Source organism: Rattus norvegicus, chromosome 1 (genome assembly GCF_036323735.1).
Source record: "Rattus norvegicus strain BN/NHsdMcwi chromosome 1, GRCr8, whole genome shotgun sequence".
NCBI classification, from domain to species: domain Eukaryota; kingdom Metazoa; phylum Chordata; class Mammalia; order Rodentia; family Muridae; genus Rattus; species Rattus norvegicus.
In genome coordinates, this window is record NC_086019.1 from 266734775 (window position 1) to 266761735 (window position 26961).

Here is a 26961-nt window from a genome sequence, read left to right on the forward strand (position 1 = left end):
TGCAATGTGGGGTTCTGAGGTTAACTTACTTCATGAATTGTTTTCTTTTGTGCACTACAGTGTATTTCGAAACACGGTCCTTTGCTGAGCTGTTTTGGCCTTTTTAGCTCTGCTAGGATGCCCTGCCTCTGCCTCTGCAGAACAGTTCTTGCTTCTTTGTGCTATACTTGTGTCAGTCTGTCTCTGGGCTTTCCTGTCCGCTCTGTGATTCGCCTGTGTTTCCTCGGTGACAGATTTCCTCAGTTACTTGGCTCATAGTAGACGTTGAGAGCTGTCAGTCCTTTGCCTTATTCAGTATTTTTCTTAAATATTAGTTTAATTTAATGGTCGTAAATATTTATTTTTTTTAAGTTTGTGTGCCTGAATCTGTGCCTGGGCACAACATATGTACACGTGTCCCCACAAGCCTGGAGAGGCATGAGCTGCCCTGGACCTGGAGTTATAAACAGTTGTGAGCCTCCATATGCATTCTGGGACCTGAACCTGGATCCTCTGCAAGGCACAAAGTGCTCTTAACTGCGGAGCGGTCTCTTCAGTCCCCGACAGTCTCTAACCCAAATTGAACCTCCAGATCAGAGAACTGACGTTTGATACTATTGGTCTTTACACTTCTGTGCATGCAGCACCCTCCATTCATGCAGAGATTTTATTATTTATTTGTTTACATATTGTTTTGAGGTAGGGTTTAAGTAGGCTACCTGGAGCTTGCTGTGTAGATCAGGCTGGCCTCAAACTCAGGGATTCCCCTTCCTCTGTCCTCCAGGTGAACGAGAATTTTGTGGTCTTCCTCATAAATCTTATACACATAGCCACCCTGTGCAGGCAGGTCACCCGGAGGCTGAGCTCTCTGTTCCTGGCCACACCCCCGTTGTGCTGCTTTTTATTGTGAAGCAGGACTTACTACAGTGCCCAGGCAGCCCTTGAGTTGTGATCCTCCTGTCTTAGACGCCTAAGTTGCTGGCATCAGAGGCCTGTGCTCCCTGGTCAGACTCGGTATTGACATTCCTAACCCAAGCTTAGCAGACACTCTGAAGTGTCTAATGTTGCTCTTCATGAGGTTTATGAGATCATACCTTTTCTGCAACCTTAAAACTATTTTGTATTAATTAAGGGTCTTCTCCTGGAAAACCCGTGGAACCCTTCAGATTGTCATTCTGGGAATCTGTCTCTTTCTTTAGCATTAGATGATATTAAAAAAAAAAAACATGGTTTTAGGGGTTGGGGATTTAGCTCAGTGGTAGAGTGCTTGCCTAGCAACCGCAAGGCCCTGGGTTCGGTCCCCAGTTCCGGAAAAAAACCAAACCAAAACAAAACAAAACATGGTTTTAGAGACTAGATACAAACCAACGATTTAATACATGCTTACTGTGTTTATATTTTGAATCATAATTACCACGAAGTAGTAATTTATATTACTGTTCATCTTTATATATTGGTTTATTCAGAGACATTTATAATTCTGAGCATATGTTTATAGTACTTTATGTAAATTTTACTGTTTATAAAAATGTATTTCAGAGCATTTATTTTTTAAGTGTGTGTGTGTGCATGTGGGCATGAGTGCAGGTGCATGTGTGAACACAGGTGTGTGTGAGTAGAGGTGCATGTGAGCACAGGTGTGTGTGAGTGAGCACAGGTGTGTGTGAGTGAGCACAGGTGCATGTGTGCACAGGTGCATGTGAGCACAGGTGTATGTGAGTGAGCACAGATTCATGTGAGTACAGGTATGTGTGAGCACAGGTGTGTGTGAGTGAGCACAGATGCATGTGAGTACAGGTGCATGTGAGCACAGGTGCATGTGAGCACAGGTGTGTGTGAGCGAGCACAGGTGCATGTGAGTACAGGTGTGTGTGAGCACAGGTGTGTGTGAGTGAGCACAGATGCATGTGAGTACAGGTGCATGTGAGCACAGGTGTGTGTGAGCCAGCACAGGTGCCTGTGGAGGCCAGAGTTTGGAGCTACCTAGTGCTGATGTGCTCCCAACTGCTGTGCCATCTCTCCAGCCCCTATGTGCAGTTTGTAATTACACATTGTAGATGCATCTGAAGACAAGCTTAAGAATCTAAACACAGATGAGTACAACCCATATGAAAGTAAGGTAGGGCTGCTCATTGAAGTAAACCATGTTTCTGTCCAGGTTCTTGGATTATTTGGTAATGCTCGTCTTGTGGAAATTCATTGAGATTTTGACTTATGGTATCTGCATTTTTGTATGTCAATTTTAATTAAACGTAAAGACTCATTAAGGGGGTCCTTATCAATTTTATAATTTTAACCCAATGTAATTTGGACTAAATTTATTATACTTTTTGCTTGTCTTATCATGAAAAAGTCATGGTGTTTCAGTTCTTTCCTATGAGGTAGACTGTTTTCCTACCTTCGAAAGTAAAAAAAAACATTCAAAATACAATTTATTAGTATTAAAAATTCTATCTATATTGTACTTCCTCAAACCATCTTGAGATATTGAGATTCTACAAATATTCTTTCTAAAATATTAAAGCTTTGAAATTATTTACAAGTTGTTAAAATATATGTATTTTCCCCTTATATTTCCCAGAAGAAGTTTTATATCCGAAGCCAATGCTTTATAAAATCGGGGAAGTCTCTTTATCCTTTGTAATACATTTCTAAATTTTATCCTGTAGGACTATTTTGAAAGAAAGTGGGTTTGCCAGATACCTTCACTCAGCTGTGCTTATCAGTGGAGCTGTGCTTGTTTTTGGAGGAAACACTCATAATGACACTTCCCTGAGTAACGGTGCCAAGTGCTTTTCTGCCGACTTCCTGGCATATGACATAGGTATGTATCTGTTAGGACTGCACAGAGGAAATACGGACAGCTCTCTCAGACAGACTGACAGCATGCCTATATGTCACTTTAGAGATCAGTTTACTCACAGACTGTGAATCGGGTGTCCTCTAATTTCAGCGCAGTGGTCATACAGAGGCAAGATCAGGTGCGTTGGGATGGGTTAGTATCAGAGACAGAGGAGAATTGTGGGCGTGAATGACCTTCTGACCTTTAGAAGCATCTGACTGTCGTGTCCTTATTTGAGAACTGTATCAGCCCCTTGGATCTTACACTGCATTGGTTTCAATGACGGATAGATATGTAATACCATCAAACTACCGAAGCTAAGACAGAAAGAATTCAAACACTTTATATTTAGCCAGGATGAGCAAAACTTATTCTATTTTAAATATGTTGAATATATTTCCTGAGTATGGGAGGGAAGTTCATCCAAAGGAGTGTGGAGAAAGAGACAATGCAGTGTGACGAGGAGACAGTGAATCCAGTGTGTACCTGTGAGTGTGACGGGCTGAACGGGGCCTTCGAGAGAGCTGCAGAAAGCGCTGAGTTAGGCACTCGCTTGTTCATTGTGCTGTGTTCTTGTTAATGCTGTGTGTGGGGGGACGCGCGCAATGACAGACTACACATACCTCGCCAGCCTTGCTTCACCGTGAAAGCCATGTTATCACTGAAAGCTGGCTGGTACTTAAAATACATTTGGCAATGCACGAGAGAGTCCTTTATTGATGGTACAAATAAAGCACTATATCAAATTCGAAGCCATTCCCTTGATGTGTAAAAGTAAAGGAGGCTAATTGGATGGAAGATGGATTTACTCCTTAACACCATAAAGGTACACAGTCTGCTCTGTTAGGTTTTTTTTTTTTTTTCTTCATGTGGCCACCCAGGAAAAGAACAGTTGACAATTAATAAAGCCCTTTGGTCTTGATGCTATTAGACGTTTGCTGGGGGAAGTTGCCATTCATAACATTAAGAATGCTAAGTGAGGGGTTGGGGATTTAGCTCAGCGGTAGAGCACTTGCCTAGCAAGCGCAAGGCCCTGGGTTCGGTCCCCAGCTCCGAAAAAAAGAAAAAAAATGCTAAGTGAGTTTGTGATTATTCAGTCTTTAATAAGAAAAATGTTACCTCTGAAATAATAATAATAATGAGAATGGTTCCTTACAGTTTGCGTGGGACGGTCCCAGCTTTTAGAAAGCTCCTAAATTATTGGCTGAGGTCCAGAGAAAATAGGTTGATTGGGACAGCGAATCCAAGTTGCAGTGACTTCTTTTACCTGGTGTTGAGACAGTGAGCTTATCTTTCCGGAGGAAAATGAAACCTTTATTTATTTTATTTTGTTCGTGCACATTTCTTCTATAATTTTTTTTTAAAGTAACAGAATAGGATGTCGTTGTTACTGTTAAAGGTTCACAAAGTGAGATTTTGAATTTTTACATTAGACTTTTTTTTTCCAGCAAACTTCTACACAATGCTTGTCATTTAGTGAACTGAATAAGACTAGCTGTTTTGTAAGCAATCTATTGAGAACCTATTTTTATTCTCACATTATTATTGGAGATTATATTTCAGGTTTTTTTTTGTGTCAAAAGAGCTTGTGGAGGTTAGGAAAAAAAGCAAGTTTTGTTTTGTTTCAGAAACAGGAAGAGAGGTTGGGATATCCTCAGTCTATGAAGCTGAGAGTTAGATACTGTTGAAGGGTTCATGTACAAAGCCTGAAGCCTCTGTCAAGGTCTGTGACAATGTCACTGCCTCAGCTATCAGGCGTGAGTGACAGGGGCTGATCTAGAGGAGTATAGCATCCCTAGTTCTAAGACCTGTGTCCGTCTGCTTCACTGCCACGCTGATGGGTCAGGTCCCATACTTGCTCTTAGTGTTCCGTATGGTGTCACATAACTTAGACTTAATGTTTATTTCTTAATGCTGTGGATTGATAGAAATAAATATACCTCTTGTTGGTGACACACGTGTCGCAGTGTTTGCCTGAAGAAAATAGTTTTGTGCTGTTTTTCACATAAAAGAATCTTTATTTTGAAGCAGTGATTGTTCGTTGGAGGCAGACAGGCAATATAATGAACCAAACAAAAAAATGTATTTTTAAAGCATTTTTTCTTTCTCATATAAGGAATTTCCTTGTCATGTTTAAGCGAGATGCCTCTGAGGGGGCTACATGAGTTTTAATCATATTTATGCCAATACTAATTTCTCATTGTTCTAAGATTCACAGTTTCAATCTCAGGCCAGTGTAATTCTATATAATTAAATCATTAATCTTGGGGAATATAACATTGTCCTGTGCACATTACATTGTGTCTTGTAAAGATTTAACCACTATACTATGTGCTGCTGGTTTTCAAAATGCTAAGGTCTGCAGCCTGGAGCTCCTGGGGAAGGGCGATGGGAAAATCAAAACCAAGTGTAAATAACACACTTGTTAGTCTCTAGACAGCTGTCTTTTCGTGAAGTGACTGAAGGGATTGGTGATTGCTCAGTGGTTAAGAGAATAGGAGTTGCAAATCACTCAAGGTCAAGTCGTAGCACCGGCTCTGGTGGCTCACGCCTGCCTGCAACCCCAGCTCCAGAGGATCTGATGGCCAGAGGATCGTATGTCCTCCATGGCCAACCACACTCAAGTGCACATTCCACTCCCACTCCCAACAATACACATAGTTACCGCACAACAAGAATCTTTAATAAGTGATCGAAGGGGCTCGAGAGTTGGATTGGTTAAGAATGGTAGAGACCCCAACTTTGGGTTGCCTCTGTTGGGTGGCTCACTCCTGCCTGCACCTCCTGTTCCAGAGGGATCCAGCTTCTCTAGCTTCCATGGGCTCTGGCACTCACGCCTATATATTCATGCACACAGACACAACACTGAAGAGTTAAATAAAAAGTGACTGAAACGTGACTAATAAAGCCAGATCTAATGAGCGACCATGGTCAGCTCTAACACTTAGCAGGACATGTTACTTGGTGTTTTAGTTGCAAACCTAGCTTGACCTCAGAGTTTAGAACCTGAGGTTTTCATTTAGTCCTTTTGTTACTTATTGTTAGTGATAGTGTTGCCCTAGAGAGCTGCACCCCCCTGGTAAAGGTAGGTTCCTGTTCAGAATTTAAATAAAAGTCTGCAACAAGATGACAAAGGATAATTAATTTTTTATCTTTGTCAATGTAATAGAAGAATGACAGTGTAAAGCCTGAGTTGGGTGACTTTGGGACCAGGCAGAGGAGCAGGATTCCGTGGACAGTGTCTGTAATCCCTGTCCCATTTAGTTAGTGATGGTTCCATGTGTGGATTCTCAGAACACAGTGGCTTCATGGATGGCTTTCATTCCTTAGCAGCGTTTACAAGAAATGTTACAGATGGGAAACAAGTCCACATTTTGAGCAGTAATGTTTTAATTGGTATTGGTAAAATAATGACGCATGTTTCAATTGTTTTATTATACAGCAGAGTGGACATGCCACCTAGTTTATGAAGCATAGTGTACATGATTTTGTACAACCCTATGGAGTACTACATATGAATCATGTAGAAAGGATACAGCCCTGTAGGCCATGATTTCATGATACAATCATAAACGCGAATTAAATAATCTACTTATTTAATTTTTTGGAACATTCCAACAAAGTTCTGCAAATTCCATCTGGCCTGCTCTTTGTGCTTAAATTTATTTTCATTTCCTGGAGGTTTTATTAGTCAATATTTTCTAATTATTTTACGGTATTTTCATGGTTTATGTCTGGCTGAGCCAGGAAAAGAGCCAGTTTGTTACTTTGTAGGTCAAGAAAACCCTGGAGAACTTTCACGCCATTTCCTGTGGTGAGTCAGGTTGCATCTTTGGCTGAAGTGTTATCTTTCTCTTTGGTATTGGATAAAGGAAATCGTTGGTACAGCAGGTATCTGCTGCTTCCCTCCCTTCCCCCTTCCTTTTCATCCACCCTCTTAAAAAATCAAAATCAATAAGAGAAAATGGTGCCTCTCGGTTTGTCGAAGTGGACAGCCGTGTTTGCCTAACACTCCCTGCCGAGCTTGACTGTGTACAGACTTTATCGTGTACACTTTCATTGTCTACACAGTGTGTATTACACTGTGTACTCATCGAGGGAAAACGAGCTCGCAGCTCACTGGCACTAAATCCAGTCACAGGAATTGCAAAATGGCGTATTCCACATCTGAAGTACAGTCTTAACAGAGATTTTTAAATCCACCACTACACTATTCCCTCCCTGGGCCCTGTTCTAACTGGAAAACTTGGAACAATCTTTTAGTTGGGAAGAGGCATATCAGCTTATCCATGTAACAAAAACCCAGCAGTAACCGTCAGGTGGATTTGATTACATTCTTTACGGTGTATTTGCATTTCACTGTGATTCACCCTCAAACTGACCATCAAGTAGTGAGGCCAAGAAGGAGAGTCAAGGAGCAAAACAAATGATACAGGAACAGTGGATTCCCAGTTCTCCTAATCTCTCTCCCCCCACCCCCTTTGAGAAAGGTCCCGTTTATAGTCCAGGGTGTCTGTCCTGTGCGCTGTCTGAGACACAGTCTAGTCTTATCAGAGTGATCTTGTCACAGGTCCCAAGTGCTAGTGTCAGAGGTGGGAGCCACTGCAGAGATTGTTTTTAATATGAAGATTACGAAATAAGAGTTCTAGAAAGAAATCATGTACCGAGAGGAGCGTTTGTAAACCCTGGATGATGCAGTGTGGAGAAGCAGTCAGGAAGAATAGTTTCCCACAGCGTTGGCAAATAGAAGTTAGTACTGTTTCAGAAGAGCACAATGTAGGATTTAAATAGAAATAAAATTATGATTAATTATCAAGAAACTTATGCACACAGTTTCCTATATGAAGACCACTGAAGCCAACAGGGAATACCTTTTTTTTTTTTTTTGGTTAAAACGTGAAGTCATCTCAAGTTGGGGACACAGGGAGCTATGCTCACTTTGACCAGCAGAGACATCCCGAGAATGAGGTCACCGAGACAGCGCTGTGCTACTTTAGAATATTAAGGAAGCTTTGACTCCTAAAGGTATAAGCAAACCTTATTTGATTGCCAACAATTATGAATAGGACAGAAAAACACTTGGCACTGTAGCAAATTTATCTTTCGATTACAAAATATAAAAGATTAGATTTTTTCTTTATATCTGTCTTCTGTCTACTCTTGTATAGACGTCCTGTTTGTTCTTCGTACCACGTTTCAACCCCACTCGTAAAAGTGACAGAAAGCACAGCACTTAAAACAGCTGCGACCTTTTACCTTATGTGCGTGACTGTTTCGTCTGCGTTTGTGTCAGTGCACCTCTGTGTGTCTGGTGCCTGCAGAGGCATGAAGAGGGCGTTTGGATGCCTGGAATGGGAGTTACCAAGAGTTGTGAGCCGCCATGTGGATGTTGGGAATCGAACCAGGTTCCTTTAAAAGAGCAGTTGGTGCTCTTAACAGCTGAGCATCTCTCCAGCCCCTGGAATATTGAATATTTTGAGTAGTTTAGAGCACTAACAGAATTCTCACAGAATTACAGATGTGTAGTTTCATGGAAACCATGGGAATTTGTAGAAAAAAAATCAGTCAACAAATAAGAAAAATGTGGATTATTTTCTACATAATCAGTAAATTAAATCAATATTAAAATTTCACCCAAAGTTCTTCAAATAATTATATATATATGTATGTATGTATGTATGTATGTATGTATGTATGTATGTATGTATCTTCATTGATAAGTAGTTCTGATGGTGCAGGATGTTAAAATTTGAGTTGAAGACTGGTGACTCTAACTGCAGTATTTTGCGTTTGGCTTGCACACTGAAACGCCTTGCAGCAGAGTGTTTAAAAATGTCCTCTGAGAACTTTTAATATGTTGCTATGGAGTGTATTTCTCTCAATTTAAAGATGTCAGTTCTGTGTAAAATTTCTTTCAAATTGTCTAGGCTTAAACTGATTATGAAGAGATAATAGCTGGGCTATTCTAGAAGTTTATTTCCTCCTTGGCAGAAGATCCACTTTTAGATTGCAGCCAAAGAGAATAATGATATAATAGGCTTTGTGTGTAAGAGCTGGAGTAGTCTACGTGTAAGCAAATGGTATTAGCTTGGTGTTGATTATTAATACTTTCGATTTGTACTGAAATATTTGTCGAGCTGGCCCATTTGCATTCTCCCCATTTTATCCAGACTCACCATGCATCTGTAAGGTGTGGAGGGAGGGATGCTGGTGTGGCCGTGCTGAGTGACAGGTCAGAGCTACCTGCTTATGCAGGGACTTGGTCCCCGTGGTCTCGATCATTTTTATCTTCTGCTTTATCTTATTGATGATGCTGTCAGTGCATGATGGGAGGCTCTGGCTATACAGTCACTCAGTAATATGTGGGCTGTGCTGTCTGGGGGTAGCAAGAATGAAGTGCTGTAAGTTTCCACTGCAGAAGACATGGCTCTGCACATGCACGCGTAGTGTGCACATGAGGAGCCAGTCTCTAGTGGGCTCCTCACATGAGCCTGTCACAAATCCCACAGGCTACGCTCTTCCTCAGTGATGTCACCAGTCGCTGGAGTAATTGCTGGGTCACATCACCTGGCTGAAATACTGCTTGCATCTAGTGAGGACCGGCCCTTACCAGGTCTGCTTTCTTGCCCACTCGTTGGGTCAGAGCTCACACCTTTGCTGTCTTCTTACGGAAGTGTGGCCTGGTGTCTTGTTCCTTAGTGTTGAATATGCTGCCATCAGAACGCAGAGAACTCTGCTGTGGTGGCAGTGCAATTACTGTTTCTCTTCTTTTAAATTTTAGTAAGATGGCATGTGGTTCTTGTCCATTGGACGATTATACATTTCAACAATGTGGAAACCATGAATGTCTGTGTATTTTATTTCACATCTTTTGGGGTATGGCTGTCTTAACAGAGCCTCCATCGTGTTAACTAGTCTTGATATTCTGGGCCTCTTAGCATGTATAAAACAATGTAGTGTCTTTTCAGTATCAATACACAGCGTATAAATAGCTAGCAATATAAATTATGTGTGTTTGAGTTAGAGGGGTGGTTGGCATCTAAATACCTGAACTCATTGACCCGAACATCTCCACTTAGTGTCTTATTGAGACCTGCACGTGTAGGTCACGCCTCTTCTGAGAAAAGAATAATGGCTCAAAATCCTTCTAACAGGAAATTTCAAATAGACACAAGCCAAGTGACAGAGAGACAAATGGTTTCTGACAAACCTTAAGCTGCTGCTTAACCTCCAGTAGGTCTGATAACCCAAGACAATTCTGTAGCAAACTCACTGAATTCTTGTAAAGCCTTTTCAAGTTACGGAGGCAAACACCACTTTGAAAGCGATTTTATACAATTTTATATTGGTAAATGCACATTATACACATTTCTTAAATTAACCATAACACATAAAATTGGCAGTCACAGGTCTTTGTCATAGATTTAAAAAATGTAACCTTCAGGACTGGGACGATGTTGTAGGAGGTAAAGTATAAGCCTTCGGACCTGAGCTTGACTTCCCAGAGCCAGTCTGTGATTACAGCGAGGCTAAGGTGAGGCGGAGACGGAGACAGGAGAGTCCCTCCACGTTCTGGGCCAGCCTCCCCAGGGCATGCAGTTGAACTGCAAAGAAAAACCTGTGTAAAATAACCTGCAAACACATACAACATGTCTGTGGGTATACACACATTCATATACAGTGCACACGCACACACACACACACACACACACACACACACACACACACACAAAACAATTGTAATCTGCAGAGTATTGACTTGTAGGAGTGCTGTTAGGCCTCCCGTGGACACTGTTTCTGTGGATAAAGCAAAAACACTTAAACAAAATTGTTTGGCTTTTATTCTCATTTCTGAGTTATCAGGCAGCTCTTTTGGTCACCTTGAGAGCTCTACAGACTAAATACTCTGTTTTTGGTTCTGTTTGTGTTCTTGGAATATTCTTTGGGAAATACAGGTTGGCATGTATTTTACTGCTTTCAGTATCCCAGCCTCAGTTTATGAACTATGATTTTGGATTTTATAAATCCTTTGATCATTTTTAGTAAGAATATTGAGTTAAAGCTCTTTACTGTCTGTGTTATAGGCACAATTATATGGGTAAGAAAGTATGTAATTTATTATAATCTTAACCTTTATAATTAGTTCTATAAATTTACTATTTTTGTGGATTTCTAAGGTTAATAAAATAGTATTTTCAAAAGCTTAATACAATTAAACTAAATGCCAGCACCTGTTTTTGACAGGACACGCTTAAGAAATTGGGAGGTAATAAAGTACCCTAAGCCTGTCCCCAGGGATTTGTAGCATTCCCTCCCCCTCCCCCTCCAGCTCCTGTGTTCTTCCCCATCTCCTTCTCAAATACAGGATAGTTTTTCTTTAACCATTTTCTCTCCATGTTGTTTGTATAACTGAATTATTTTTGTTGTTTAAAAAGTTTTTAAATCCAGGCTTTTGTACAACTGAAGTATTCTTTCCAACATCAAATAAAAGCATTTTTCTTGAAACATTATATCATTAAAGCCAGTTCAGTGTTATCTTATAATTTTCCTTTGGACATTCTATTGGTGGACATTATGCGTCCAGCTTACTGCCATATGCGTGCAGGTAACAACTGATAGCGTTTACAGGTGTGCCCGTAGTGACATTCAGGGACTTTACTATGTGACTTTTGATGTTTTCAGAAGAGATCAGTCAGTGGATTATCTCCACACACAACCGATACAATTTCATTCACTCTTGTTAATTCTCATACACTTCAAGTTATCGGTGAAAATTTTATGAGTTGTTTTTATTGGAAGACTTATGGTAGTTGATTAATGATACTAAGCTGCAGATAATGGAAAATTAATCTTTTCTTCTGAGTTTAAGTATCCCGTCTCTAATTTCGTCAGTGATTACTTTTTATTTCATTTTAATTTCTTACAGCTCTTATTTCTTTCTTTTTTTTTTTCTAGCTTGTGATGAATGGAAGACATTGCCTAAACCAAATCTCCACAGAGATGTCAACCGATTTGGACATTCTGCAGTCGTCATCAATGGGTAGGCTGCATCAGCCATCTTAGAACACGTGTCCTTGCAGCTTTCCCTCGGTCTGAACTCCGTGTGGCTTATTGTGGACTGTCAGTGGTACTGGGTCCTCCTTCCTCAATGGTTATGGTTTGCTAGCCTTATCCTCCAGGATTCAGGTGCTGAGCTAAGCCTGACGCTTCCTAGTGGCTGTTTCTTCTGTAGCCTCCCCGTGCTACACAGAGAGACAGAAAGTCAGGTTCCCACTGCAGGTCTGCCATTGACCACAGGTGTGGACCCTGATGTCTGTTATTGAGCTTCCTATGCTTAATACCTATGTGTCTTTTGGGAATTGGAGTATAGGATTTCATTACAGTCTTTTAAGTTTACATGTCCACTTTATTCATTTTGATAGGAGCTCTCGTTCTGTAGGCTGGCTGTACTGGAAGTATGCGACCTGCTGCAGTCGAGTTCACGGCCAATCCTCCCCTCTCGGGCCCTTAGCTTTATACCCTTTGAAAGGCTCCCAGAATTCCAAACGTCACACAATCTCAGACACTGTCTGCAGCTGGCAAAACCGTGCCTCTGCTAGTCAGCTGCTGTGGACAGTCTGAAGTAACTCCACATCCCCACACCTGGGATTAAAACGAAAACAGATTCTTATAATTCTGTGTTTTTAAAAGAAACCCAAATTCCAGAATTCTGACTCCAGTTTTTTGATTTTTAAAAAGTTATTTTGGCTTTTTGTAAATCTCACATCATGTACTCCAATCCCACTCATCTCCCCCTCCCCTTGTACCTGCCCTCCTCCACCCTTGTGACTTCCTACACAACAGAGAAAATAATTTCGTGGAATCTGTAGTGTGTCAGTGTGTCCCACAGTATACTCCCTGTCCACACTTCTTTGCTTGCAAATGCTCATTGCAATGACTCTTTGGTCTGGTACGAGGCCTCTGGTTTCTGCTACACATTATCAATACTGGATCCTCACTGCGACTCCTCTCAGAAATCCTGTGCTGCCCTGTGTTGTGGAGGTCCTGTCCTTTCGGATCTATAGGACCAGCCCCTTTATGCACTCCAACAGTTCATAGATGGGGTAGCTCTTGGGGAGGGCCGGTTCAAAGCCTTGGATCTGGGTCTCGGAGGTACCTGAGCTGGCCCATCTGCTGGCTCTCTTGTACCCTACCATTGGCGTATACCTGCCCTGGCTGACCCACCAAATGCCAGCATGGGGCAGAGACTGCTCTCCCATTTTCATGCCCTTGGGGCTGGCTCACCTGAAAACCCCATGTCCATAGCTAGCTCTACTGCCCAGTCTCGGTGCAGGGCCTACTCTCCCAAGTGCTGCAGCAGGTAAGGGTCAGGGGCAGCTGTAGTTGGCAAAGGGGGAGGGGAGGGAAGGGGAAGGGAGACCTTCTCTCCCTTGCTGATGTCACAGCTTGGCAGATAAGTTGCAGGGCCAGCTCTACCATGCTCGTACCCTTGCGGCTGGCTCAGCCGAGACCCCCTCCCCCACCCTCCCCTATCAAGGTCAGCCTTCCTGTGCTGTGCAGGGGAGGTGCAGGGCCGGCACCTCTGGGCGCTGCGGCAGGTGAGGGCAGGGACAGCTCTCCTGATCATTGCAGGTGGTGAGGGCAAAAGGGAGGGGAGGTGATCTCATCCCACCACATGACAGACAAGGGGCACGGCTGGCATTTTCATGCTCACACCTCAGGGCCTGTGTCCTTTACCACCAGGGTCAGCTCAGGTGTGCTGCCCAGGTGAGGTGTGTAGGGCCTGCTCTCTCCAGAAGGGGGTGCTTGAAATGTTTACTTCAGAATCTCCCAGCTATTTGCTCCTCTAGCCACACAATGAATTGTTATTCACCATGAAACATTGTAACTGACACAAATTGACTTAAAAAATAGCAACAGATTCATCTGAATCCCCCCCCCCCAAGCTTCATCGTGAAAATGGGGTTTGATTTTTATTTTTTTGTTTGTTTAATATACAAAGTATTCTTGAAGCATGTTGGACCAGTTTGTGTTGTTTTGAGGGCATGCAAGAACGGTCACTGACAGAGGTAAACACCTTAGGGTTGTGAGGACTCCAATACAGACCTGAGTGTGGAAGTCTTCACGACTTGGCTCACTCTTTTCTTTACAAGAGTAACTTCTCACTATCTTACCTCCGAATTCTGCAACTCCGCGCTCACACAGCCGTTCACCTCACAGTCAGTCCTGAAACAGAAGGGTCGTGAGTTCAAGGCTGGGAAAGGGGTACATTTGGAGACTTTCGTCAAACACAACACACCAAAACAAACATCACCAAACAAAATCCCCCAGCCAGTATAGAAAAAATGATAAATCTAAAGTGTATTCTAAAGTGTACCTAAACATTCACGTATTACCATAATATATAATTAAATATTAATATATTTATTAATGTATTAATATTAATATTATATAATGTAATTAAATGTCACTGTTTTATGATTGTAAATGCACTTCTTTAAGCATTGTTTACTTTATTAAGATGGCAGTGCTTCTTCTGATAAGAGGATGTTACCTTCTTGTTTCTTTCTTCCCTTAGTAAGAAACTTTATGTTACCACAAAACATTAAGATCTATGCTGTATTTCAGATTTTATCTGAACAATTGTCAGGAAAAATCTTGAAATAGTTAATCTGGGCTTTTCACATCATAGTGTTTGTCAAAGGAAATATGATTTTAAGGAAAGGTTGAGCACCAGCACGGACATTCAGGTGTTAAACCTGTTTGCTCTTACACCAATTTTCCAGGCCCCTCCTCCTTCTGCTAAGGTATACTATTGTCTCTCATGTTTCCCCAGGTCAATGTATATATTTGGTGGATTTTCTAGTGTACTCCTTAATGACATCCTTGTATATAAGCCTCCAAGTTGCAAAGCTTTCCGGGACGAAGAACTCTGCAGAAACGCTGGTCCAGGGATAAAGTGTGTTTGGAATAAGAATCACTGTGAGTCCTGGGAGTCCGGGAACGCAAATCTCCTGAGAGCCAAGTGCCCTCCCAGGACAGGTGAGGCGGCCCCTCCATTCCGCTTTACAGCTTTTCTGTGTATTTAAAAGTAGACTGATCTTGCTTATACGAGGTTCCTCATTTTAGAAATTGAAGATACTCCCATTATGGAGTCTGACAGTTGAACTAGCAGCAGTTAATTATTTATTTTCCTTGATGCTTTCAGTTTTAGTTTTGTATGAGGATGTTTTATGTGCAGCTTCTTTTGATAGGACAGTTAAATGATTTTAAATACATCATTTCTCAGAAATATTGTTTACTCTTTCTTTAAAATAAAGAAGTAAGATATTTTACGTTTGCTGTTTTCTTCCCGAATTGCTGCAGAACCACATTATAGAGTTGCTTTTCTGTTTTGGAACAAAAATGATCTGATTGTAATGAATTTACATATAAAAATATCCCACAGCAGGATTAACAGTTGGCAGTCCCAAACTCTACACACCCCAAGCTCATTGTGAATCTGTGCAGCTTTTTGTGGGCGTGCCATACTCTATTCTGATGTGTTGGAGAAAGAGAGTTAGGAAAGATGATCAGCCAGGACTTGTAGTTACGATTTGTGTGACAGTCACACAGTTCAGCTGGGTGAGGGCTTTGTAGATTTTGCTGCTGCAACTAATAAACCTTTTCAAGTTTGCCCTCTGTGTTGCATTGCATCTCTAATATCATTAGAGCCATAAAATCCAAGTATTTCTTATTGTATTTTATGGGACGTGTACTGTTGGTAAGCTCCTTTTTCTAAATGAATAAATTAAAAAATGTGTCCTGTAAATGTGAACCACAAAGTTGGCCTAATACTTATTTTGCTACTGAAACTTTCTTTTGGGATAAGAGACCTGCTATCGACCCTTAAGCAGGTAACTATAAATGTGAATTCAGAACCATGACATTTCCTTTGAGCCCGCTGAGTGTTCTCTCCCTCGTGTGTTGCAGCCGCTTCTGATGACAGATGTTACAGATATGCAGACTGTGCCAGCTGCACAGCCAACACAAATGGGTGCCAGTGGTGTGACGACAAGAAATGCATCTCAGCCAGCAGCAACTGCAGCACGGTTCGTATGTAAGGGTGGAGCGGGATGGCACGGGCATGCTCCTCACATGCTTGCTTACGGTTCAATTAATGTGTGCAAAGGGGAGACTTCACAGACACACAGATAGAACATGTGTCGGGATCTGCTGGAGCATGGCGGCCCATGCCTTTAGTCCAGCGACGACGCAGAGGCATGCAGGTCTCTGAGAGTTCAGGGGCAGCTGGTCTTCATAGTGAGTTCCAGGAGAGAGAGAGTGAGTTACATAGAGAGAGGCCATGTCTCAACACCTTCAGAGAAAGGAAACAGATAAGGAACCAGTCACATCTTGGCACATTGCCGTTAGCTGGTCTGCAGCTTTGCTGGGTAGAAGTGCCAGTCTGTATTCTGTTTTGTAACTGGCAGTCTTCGTTCATGTACTCCATGAGTGAGGCTGACAGCTTTCATCTGTTTAGCGGAGACTCCATCTTTAGTGCTGTCTTTGAAAGGTCTTTATGGCGCTGATGGGACTAATGTGTGTTATGTAGATAGATACCAAGATTACCTGCGGGATTCCTGACAGGCACGTCAGCTGTGCTCCTGTTGGCCTGTGGTTTGCACACTTAATTTTATGTTTTACCACAGCATCAGTAACCCCGGTTCTCCCTTCTCTATCTTTAGATCACTTACTGCTGACAGAAGGCAATTCTGTTTTGCAGCTGACCTTTAGCAACAGTTTGATTAGCACGAGTGTGGGGCTCCTGTTCACATTTGGTGTGCAGAGGCTAAGCACTCATAGTACATGGAACAGCCTCCCACACTAGACACCGGTACACACAACCAATGCTTTTCTGGCATAAAATATCAATCTCTGGGCTGGAGAAATGGCTCAGCGGTTAAGAGCACATAATGCTCTTCCAGAGGTCCTGAGTTCAATTCCCAGCAACCAAAATATCAATATCGTTGGACTACTACTTTGGACAAACCAAAACTATTGAAAACATTTTAAAATTAGTATTTATGGTTTGAAACGGTGAACATTTATCTTATAGCATGTTACAACCAATGATACTTGAGCACATTTAAGTTGTGAGAGTTTTATAAAATGATAAAACATAGAGGGAAATTTACTTATTGACTCACTGCATTGAACCCTTTGCTCTTATAATATTTTACTAGCACATAATTTTCAGTTATAGAAATCAATGACAAGGGGTTGGGGATTTAGCTCAGAGGTAGAGCGCTTGCCTAGCAAGCGCAAGGCCCTGGGTTCGGTCCCCAGCTCCGAAAAAAAGAAAAAAAAAAGAAATCAATGACAAGATATACTACTAAAGGTTTGGGTTTTAACATTGTCTTACTTAGAAATTTTAAGTTGTATTTTAGATATGTACTACTCAGAAAAGGGAAATTATTTTATTGGAAATAAAAATTTAGTAAACTAAGACACAATGTAAAGGTCTGGTTAAAGGGATACACTCAGGATATTAAGGACTTGTTTGCGTGATTCTGAAAAGTCTCCTTGATATGTCTGTTACCTGTAAGCTGAACACACAAGAAAGTGTGATAAATTTCCAGAAGTTCAGTGGCCTACGAGCTGCTAGTACCACCCAGGCGAGTCCCAGCCACGTGCAGGGGTCAGACAGCAGTCCTTACTCTCCTGAGTTTGTGTTGTGCGGCTGTCAGCCAACAGGGTACTGTCCGTCTGCATTGGGGAATGGCCATCAGTCAGCTCATGCAAATGATACTCTCAAATGGACATCTTCACAGACAGGACAGTGTACACACTTGTGTCCCGGTCAAATTCACACATGCGATTAGATATCACATAATTAAAATGTAGAAAACCACTTTTTAAAATTTTCAAGAAAAATTAATTCTAACTCTTTGATAACTTTGAATTAGTTTTTATTTAGAGGTTATTTTAATTGGCTCTAGTTGTCGCAACGAAGCAATGTAAATGAACTGTATGATTTATAAGAAACAAGGATTTATTTCCCAAAGTTTTGAAGGTTGGGGATCTCCAGTTCTGAGCATTGACAGCTCAGAGGACCCACGTTGCGGTTCATAGGCCATTTCTTCTTGGGTTGTGTTGTAACGCAGCCTCCTGTGCGTGAAGGCTCCACCGAGACTGAAGTGCACCTCAGTGCCCTCTCGCACAGGCTCACCTAGGACTGGTCACCAGCATGTGAGTGTGGGGATACAAACAGTCCATAGAAGGCGCTCAGATTTGTGGATATGTATGTGTTTCGGTAATTATACTTGCATCTGAAAAATTAAGTAATGTAAACTGCTCTCAAGCAGTCATCTTAAAATATATCCTTTTGCTTTTCTTTTATTTCTGACGGTGTGCGAGCCAGGAAGGACTTGGATCCATGGCCTAAGTGAACAGATGGTGCTATCCCATAACTTACAATCCTGCTGTAATGTATTTTTTGGGCAGTCTCATCAGAGTGTCTGGTGATTAAGCCAAGCTGAATGCTAATGGGCACCTAAAAGTTCACGGAAATTTAGTCAGATCATGTGCAGTGATATCCTATTTCATTGTTCAGCCATATTTATTGCAAGTTGCATGTTTGTGCTCTAATGGGTCAGAAATCTGTTTGCTTTTCATGGATTTACGTTTTCAATTCATGACTAAATAGATGAGCGACTGGAACAGTTACGGTTCCTCTTCATTGCCTGGTTGCTAATGTGCGTCTGGCCCATTAGGTGAACAATGCTGGTGTAATTTGGAGCAATATCCCACTGTATTCTGCCACTGATTCCTGGGTGCTGGATGTGATTAAAATAGAATTTCCTCTCCTGTTATTCTCATCAATGAGGGGGGTGTTTATGGGGAGCAGCAGCCTCATCAGCTCTGATGTGAACGCTGTTCTGAGTGTTTGCACAAAGTCGCCTTTTTTTCTATTCTAACTCCAACATGTTCAGTCACTTCTCTTGCCATTTTCTTAGATTTATGGATTCAATAAGTAAAGCAAATTTATTTCTTTTTAGTTGTTTGGCAAGTGCTTTAAATCCTACTCTACCGGTCATGTAGAATAATGCTAGAATTTATGTGCCATATGAAAAAATACTTTGAATAAGAAAAGCTGACATTGAGTGAGTTTACCTGCCCCGAAAGGAGATGTGGTGGTTGAGTAACTCATAGTTGAAATTTACAAAAATGTGTTTGAGGTTTTTTTTTTTCCTTTTTTCAGGATGAGCAAGTTAAACATTATATGTGGGTACATTTTATCTGTTATCACATAATAAATGTAATATTCCCTAGAGAAATTAATATTTGGGTCAGGAGATGGCTTAGTGGGTAAGTGTGAGGACCTCCACTAAACCCCAAGAACTCATGCAAAGTCAGCAAGATCGCATGCAACTTTAATCCCCGTGGTTAGAGGCTTAGAGTGGGCATGAGACAGGAGACTTCCTAGAAGCATGCAGGGCCGACTGCTTTGCTATGTACAACACTCAACAACAAAGAGACTGCCTCAAACAAGGTGGACAGCAAGGGCAGGATCTGGGTTTGTCCTCTGACCACAACATATGCACAACATGTACACCAGGAAGCACACACACACACACACACACACACATACACGCATACACAGATATGCACACACGCACACACGTATGCATACACAGACAAGAAATGAACTGTTTTGTCTTGGAAGTGACAATAATGATTTTCAAATATTTGTTTACCTGTGCTGGCTGGTTTTGTGTTAAACAAGCTGGCGTCATTTTGGAAGGGGGAACCTCAAAGGAGAAAATGTCCCCAGCTGACTAGCTTGTGGGACAGCCTGTAGTGTATCTCCATGATTGGCTTGGGAAGGTCCAGCTCACTGTGGGTGTCACCACCCTGGGGATGGTTGTTCTGGGCCATTGTAAGAAAACAGGCCGAACAAGCTATGAGGAACAAGCCAGTAAGCAATGTTCCTCCATGGTCTTCAGTTCCTGCTCCAGGTTCCTGCCCTGCCTTCCTTTCACATGGGCTGTGATGGGGATGTGTAAGCTGGCATAGACCCCTTCTTCCACAAGATGCTCTTGGCCATGTATTTTTATCAAAGGAGTAGAAATCTTAACTACAATGTCCATGTGTGTGTGAGCTCATGGCTGTTGGCCAGCGAACAGTGTGCAGGATCTGTTCTTTGATTCCTCTTCATGCATTCTGGGGATCCAACTTAGGTCATTTGGCTGTCTGAACCATCTCAGCTGCCGTAGAGCATTTTATAAAGGGGGGGGTAATATTTTATCAGTAAATACTTTTGGATGGTTGCTAAAGTTAGATTATATGAGATAGTTATATGTTAACTTTAAATTTTAGCCTTAGTGACTGAAAATTAGTGTCAGCCTGACCTATGGGAGAAAGTCAGATAAAAGCAATTCTCTTTATTGACGATCACAGGATTGGAGTGTTGCTCACAATGTATAATTAAGTTCCTTCCAGGATTTTTCTGATAGAGGCATATGAATGTCTCGAGCCCCAGTTTTAAGGTCTGTATACAGGATGTAGTTTTTAAATCATAGATAGTGGTAATTTTCTGTGAAGTAGCTCAACCTAGGTGTATGTAAGATAGGATATGAGGGTAACTATACCCTTCTTTATTCATCCTCAGCCAGTAACATTTCATTGCCAGAATTAGTTGAAATATGGTTTTATGATGGAGTAAGATTGAAAAAAAGTAACACTGCAGTTTTCTTTGTAGCCTCCATGAAGAAAGAATAACAGCGACATCAAGTAGTTAAATCCATATTAGTTTGACGTATTCTAAAATAAATCTTCTTTGCATTTTGTTAATAGATTTGAATCTGTTTTACTACTTATTTCAACCTCATCTTCACGATAGCTTCTTGGGACTGGAATCGTCTCATGTCAGTAGTGAGAATGAATTCATGCCTCTGCTCTGTCAGACATTTGTTTTCAGATTCACTAAAAAATTCTCATTAGTTCCTGTTTCAAATTTCAAAGTACTTAATTTCTCAGGATTCTCTGATTTTAGGAACTTATTACAGTTCTAGGAACAATAGTTTACCATCTCAAATGAAAAAAATGAGGATGAACAAAAACTCAGTAGAGTTTATTTATGCAAAAAACCAAACAAATAAAAACAAGCAAACAACATCTCGTGAGTCACCCAGCACCTGATCCATTAGAGACTGAGAACTCCTCCCTGCTGCTCCGAGGTCAACAAAAGCCATAAAAGCCAAACAATCAGCTGTAAGATTGTGACGTGAGTCGATCGTGACGTGAAAGGATCGGAAACAGCTTAGTTGGTCACAGTGGCATTTCCCTTCCACAATACGGTCTTATCAATAGCATGCTCTGATGGCTAAACTTGATTTCTCTGGTCGCCTCAGACAGTGTCTTTAAGGAATGTTCCCATCATTATGTGTTGCTTACCTGCTAGGTTGCACTGCAGTTTACCATGCAGGGCAGCAAATTCAAGCTAAATTTAATTCAGTAAATGATGGAATAATTAAGAGAAATTATGATTTGATAGATTTGGTTTGGAGATAAAAGTACATTTTAAAGTTCCATGGGGGGGGGGGCGGGTGTTAAACGTGTGTGGATCCTTGCTTTCAATTGTTGAAAAATAACATGTTTTTATCTTTCAATTTTTTAGTCTGTCAGAAACTACACTAAATGTCACATAAGAAATGAGCAAATTTGTAACAAACTTACAAGTTGTAAAAGCTGTTCACTGAACTTGAATTGCCAGTGGGATCAGCGGCAGCAAGAGTGCCAGGCCTTGCCAGGTAACTACTTCATGGTTTGATAGTGAGTATTTCACTCTGCAGACTGGTGTTACAGTATCATTGTCTGTGCGTATGACAAAAGACATTCAGAGTTGGATTACTAAGTGTCCATTTGGCAAAACAAAACAGTGGTAGGTTCTCCTCTAGAAGACTTGTCTAGGGTCCATGACTTTTCTTAGTGCCAAGTGTGGATTTCATCTTGTGGGGGTGGGGGATGAGGGGTGGGGGGTGGGGGGTGGGACATAGGTCCAATGAAGAAGTAATTGGTTCTCTCTGTGATGTTTGTCACACTTACCGGTGGATCTCTGGTGGCCAGTCATTGTTGTAACTCAGGTTCACAGCTGATATAATCGATGATGAGTTTCCTCCCGTGTGCACAGCACACACTAGACCTGTGAGTGAAGACCAGCCAGCTGTAGGGATGAGTTCCTCGGCTTTCATCTGACTGGAGAATGTGTATCCTCATTAGTAGGGCCTTGCTGTTGAGTTCTGTAGCATGAGGACCGGCAATGGCAAAGCCTATGCGGTCTGGGGTCTGTGGAACCTCTCTGGCCAACAGCAACAAAATGCAACAATTTCTGATACTCAGCTTTTTGTTTGGTGTCTTCTGGTGCATAGTAGGAACATTGTGTCTCCTCTTATAGAGTGTATCTGTTTTACTGTGTGTGTGTGTGTGTGTGTGTGTGTGTGTGTGTGTGTGCACATTGCTATGGTAGTAGATTTCCATATGACTTTTTGAAGGTATTTGGCATTATTATCCCTCTCCATACTCCCTCTACTCCACACCCTTCTGTCCCTTAAATCCTTCCTGTTCTGTTCTCTTTAAACCCTTTATAACAGTGATCTCTGCTTCTGCTTCCCTGGAAGCCCCTCCTCGTGGCTCCTAGTCACCACTGCCCTCTATGGGAATGCCAGAAGAAACACACTTATCTAAAGACTGCAGTTACACCCAGGAATGAGGGAAGCAGGCAGTGCTTGTCTTTCTGAGCTGGCTTACCTTGTTCAAAAGGATTGTTTTGAGCTCCCAACATTTAGTTGTGACTTTTTTTTCTTAACTGCTGGATACCATTCCCAGTCTAAATCTACACATTGTCTTCATTTACCCCTTCGTCGGTTGGTGAGCTTGTCGGCTGTTTCTACCAACTGGGCATTGAGATGGGGCAGCACTGAACGGGGTGATTCCATAGTTCTAGAGCAGGGAGTGGAGCTCTTTGGGTACATTCCCAAGACTGGTTTAGCTGGATCAAAGGGGAGATCCTTCTAACCTTTTGAGGAGCCACTGCACTGATTTCCACGGTGACTCTATCAGTGTTTCTCCCCCTTCTACACACACACACACACACACACACACACACCCCAGTTGTCTTTTTTTAAAAGTTTTTACCATAGCCGTTCTAACTGGGCTGAGAGGAAATCTTATTCTTAGTGGTTTGCCTTCCAACTTTTCAGAACTTTGTTAGTTTGAGGCCCTGGTTTGTAACTGTTTGTTTTCTTGCTGTTTATTTTGAGTTTTCCCTGTATTCCAGGAACTAATACTCTGACGGACATATAACGTATAAGGTGATCCCCCTCTGTTGTCTGTCTCGTTACTTGAGTAACGATGTCCTTTGCCTTTGCCGTACAGAAAGTTTTCAGTTTCATGATTTATTAATCGTTGCTTTAAAGGTCTGCAGTGTTGTGTTTCCCTGGCCTTTCAGTCTGTCATTGGAATGTAGGAAGACAACTGATAACTGTGCATTGATTTTATATCTACTTTGCTGAACCTGTTTCTCAGCTCTTAAGGAATTTGCATGGGTGTCTTTAGGGTCTTATGTATAGGATTACATCACCTGCCGAAAGGTTGCGTCTTTCCCAGTCTGCACTCTGTGTCACGCTGTGGTGCTCTAGCTAAGACTTCAATGCTGCATTAAACAGAGGTGGAGAAAGTTGGACACGCCAGGGGCCATCCCCGGGGATGGCCAGGTCCCGCAGAGGAGTGAGTCAGGTATGGTGGTCAGCAGTTACAGAGGAGATAAGGAGTTGTCCAGGGAGGAGTGAGTCAGCTATGGTGGCTGGGGGTGGGCAGATCTTGCAGCCTAACTGACTGGCAGTCAGAATGCTTCCTTATACAGAAGGGATAGATTCATGTTGTTCCAGAACAGAGATCATATCATTTTTGTCCTCGACGCATGTTTTAACTTCCTTTCAGTCATAAGTTTAGACATCCTTGATAAACAGTGACAGACAGAGTTATCTTTTATAGTTATTTTCCCTCATTGACGCTGTATGTAACTTTTAAGAGTCTAGAGGCATAGTTTTCCAAAGCATGACACCACATTCCCAGGCTGGTAGCCCTTCTGATTTCAAGGGCACTAGTCAGAAAGAAAATCTCCCAGCCAGCGTGGGCAGACTGTCATGTCCCAAGCAGTGCATTAGCAACTTTCAATGGTCGGAGTGCTAATTGTCTTTAGGTCCAAGAAAAATGTTCAGGCCAAAGCTGCTACAGTTACTATTCAGCTTCTGCCACAACACAGTATTTATACATTTGTAGAATTTACTTATATGTTCAATGTTGTGTTCTTTTGTTCCTTTGTCATACAACACCCACAGCGGCTCTGTAGAGCTAACTTTTCAAAGAAAGGGAGGTCCTAATATTATTGTCATTATTATTACTATTATTATTATTATTTTATTTTCATCATCATTTATCCACATTGTTCTTTGTCCATCACTGTAAGCCAGCCAGTGTAACTTTGTTGCTGTATCTGTCCCTTGAGGGGCATACAATTTATGGCCCCCAATCTTATCTGCTACATAATTGCCTGAGTCTATAGTGGGAAGAGGTTTTCACAACCATTACTTTATTCACTTTACATCCCAATCACTCCCTCACACAGCCCCTCCCCCAACCTCCCCTCTGCTTCTCCTCTGAGAGGATGGAGGTTCCCGCTGCGCCCCACCCCTGCCCCCTGTGCATTCAGGCCCTACAGGTCTAGGCGCATCTTCTCCTACTGAGGCCAGGTGAGGCAGCCCAGTTATGGGGATGGGATCCACAGATAGGCAGCAGATTTAGGGACAGTCTCTACTCCAGTTGTTGGGGGACCCACAAGAAGACTGAGCTGCACGTCTGCTACATTCGTGCAGGGGTCTAAGTCTAGCTTGTACATGGCTTTTGGTTAATGGTTCAGTCTCTAAGAGCTCCAAGGGTCCAGGTTAGTTGACTCTATTGGTTTTCTGTGGAGTTCCTATCCCCTCCAGGTCCCTTGATCCCTCCCAATATGCATCCCCAACCAAGCTCCATCCAGTGTTTGGCTGCTGGGCGGAGCGTCTCAGAGGAAGCCATGCTAGACTCCTGTTTGTGAGCATAACAGGATGTCATTAATGGTGTCTGGGATGGGTGCTTGTCCCTGGGCATGTCTTATAGGGCTGGTTATTAGTCATCCCTTCTCTCAGTCTCTCTCCACCTTCCCTGTACTTCTTGACCTGGGATGGAGGAGGCTCCCAGGAGTCTGTGAGGGTGACCTTAGCTGAGACTCCTTGCAGTGGCGTCATGGAGCCTGAAGTGACCACTTCCGGTACCTAGGCAGGGATAAGGACACCAACCCATCCACAAAATTTTCTGCCCAAAATTCGTCCTGTCTGTAAGAAGAGGCTTTTAACCTGTTCTGCTGCCAGCTTCTCTAGCCCACCAAATCTTGTTTACCCTTTTGAGTTTACTCTGTTCTGATTACCTTGTACAAAGTTTTCGGCTCTTTCAGAAACGATGTAATTACAGCGTTTTAAACATTTAGCCACTGTAATTTCTCAGCATGTGAGCTTTAATTTAGCATTTCTTTGTATTGCATTTGAATGGTTCAGTTGAAAGTTACTCTTTGAGTTGCTGACTTCATAAAACATGTTAGTTGAACTTTGATATTCGAGCAGAGTTTATAACAAGTTCTGAGTTGTCCTCGAGCACACTTCTGCCATTTTATACTGCACAATTAGAGGAAGTGGTTTTCTCAGCAAGGACGATTGTAAGATCAAAAGGTGTGAACTGTGGAAGACACTGAAAATATCAAATATTCAGTCAAGATTTAAAATTTTGGAAAAATAACTAAATACCCCGCTCATTAGTATGAAATTTGCTTTTGCCTTTGTAAACAGTAAAATTATATGTTGATATTTAAAAAAATAATTGTTTTGATTTATTATTAGTAAACATTTCTTTATAGACCCGTATTCTATCTCTGTACACCTAGGGCCATGTGAATTTTTCCTGAGCAGAGAGAACCTTCATTAGTCTCTTGTCTGTTGCTGGAGTACCATGACCCTTATCCATCCGTGCGAGGGAGAAAGGATTCATTCTGTTTTACGGTCCCGGAGAATTTGAGCCCATAACTACAGGAAAGTGCATAGCACAGGCAGCAGGAGGTGGTCTCCTGTCTGTAGACTCTGGGAGTAACCAGGAGAACGAGAAGCTGTGCTCGGAATACAATGGTTGAAAGTTTTTTTCCAGTTAAAAAGTATCATGAAGCTCGTGGTGCATAGGTTGAGCTAGAGTAAGACCAGGATGGGGACGAGACAGGGGAGACGGTGGGAAGGAGGAGAGAGGGGACAGGGAGCGAGGAGGAACGGCCAACATAAGTTTGTAATTCAAGTGGTTCCTATTTGTGATACCAAATTCTAATCAGCTGCTGTACTGTGCAGGGGACAGTGGTTCTTTCTTGATTCTTTATGAGGAACACATTTGCTTTCCTTCTGTTCTCCCTCCTCCTCCTCTTCTTCCTCCTCATTTCACTTTTTGGTAGGGTCTTATTATGTAGCTAATCCCGTCTTGGGCCTCACTCTGTAGTACAGGTTGGCTTTGAACTGCAAACACCTTGCCTCTGCTTCCGAGTGCTGGGGTTGTCGGCCAGGCTCACCAAGCCCACCTTGGCTTCTGTAAGGCAGTCTGGTCTTAGGCTCCTGCACTTACGTTGTTTTCCAGCTTAGTGTTCATGGGACTCCTGGGTGTGTGGGTGAGCGAGTTTCTGAGTCCTGCGCCTGCTCTCGTGCTCCTTTCCTCTGCCAGTTTGTCTCGATGTCTTGTCCAACTTTGAGGTGATAGTTTTCTTTTTTTTTCTTCGGAGCTGGGGACCGATCCCAGGGCCTTGCACTTCCAGGTAAGCACTCTACCACTGAGCTAAATCCCCAGCCTTCTTTTCTTTTTTTATATTAAAAATTGAATGAATGAATGAATGAATGAAAACCTAGCCATTTGGGTAAAGGTTAACAACTGAACTGTCGTTTATACCTGCTTGCAAAGGAAAGATCAGCTTTCTCCAATGGAATGACATTGGGTGTATTACCACTCTAGATGAGACCTCATGTTCAGGAGTGGTTGAC

At 42.1% G+C, this 26961-nt stretch overlaps 1 protein-coding gene across 5 annotated transcripts in view; it reads left to right on the forward strand.

The window, feature by feature from the left end:
* Atrnl1 (attractin like 1) overlaps nt 1-26961 on the forward strand; it is a 540797-nt gene that overhangs the window by 58724 nt on the left and 455112 nt on the right. For all 5 annotated transcript variants that reach the window (XM_008760587.4, XM_039095274.2, XM_063281046.1 and 2 more), the window contains 5 exons: nt 2649-2803; nt 11777-11861; nt 14658-14863; nt 15794-15912; nt 21483-21615. In XM_008760587.4, coding sequence (XP_008758809.2) covers nt 2649-2803; nt 11777-11861; nt 14658-14863; nt 15794-15912; nt 21483-21615 — 698 coding nt within the window. The remainder of the gene's footprint in view (nt 1-2648; nt 2804-11776; nt 11862-14657; nt 14864-15793; nt 15913-21482; nt 21616-26961) is intronic.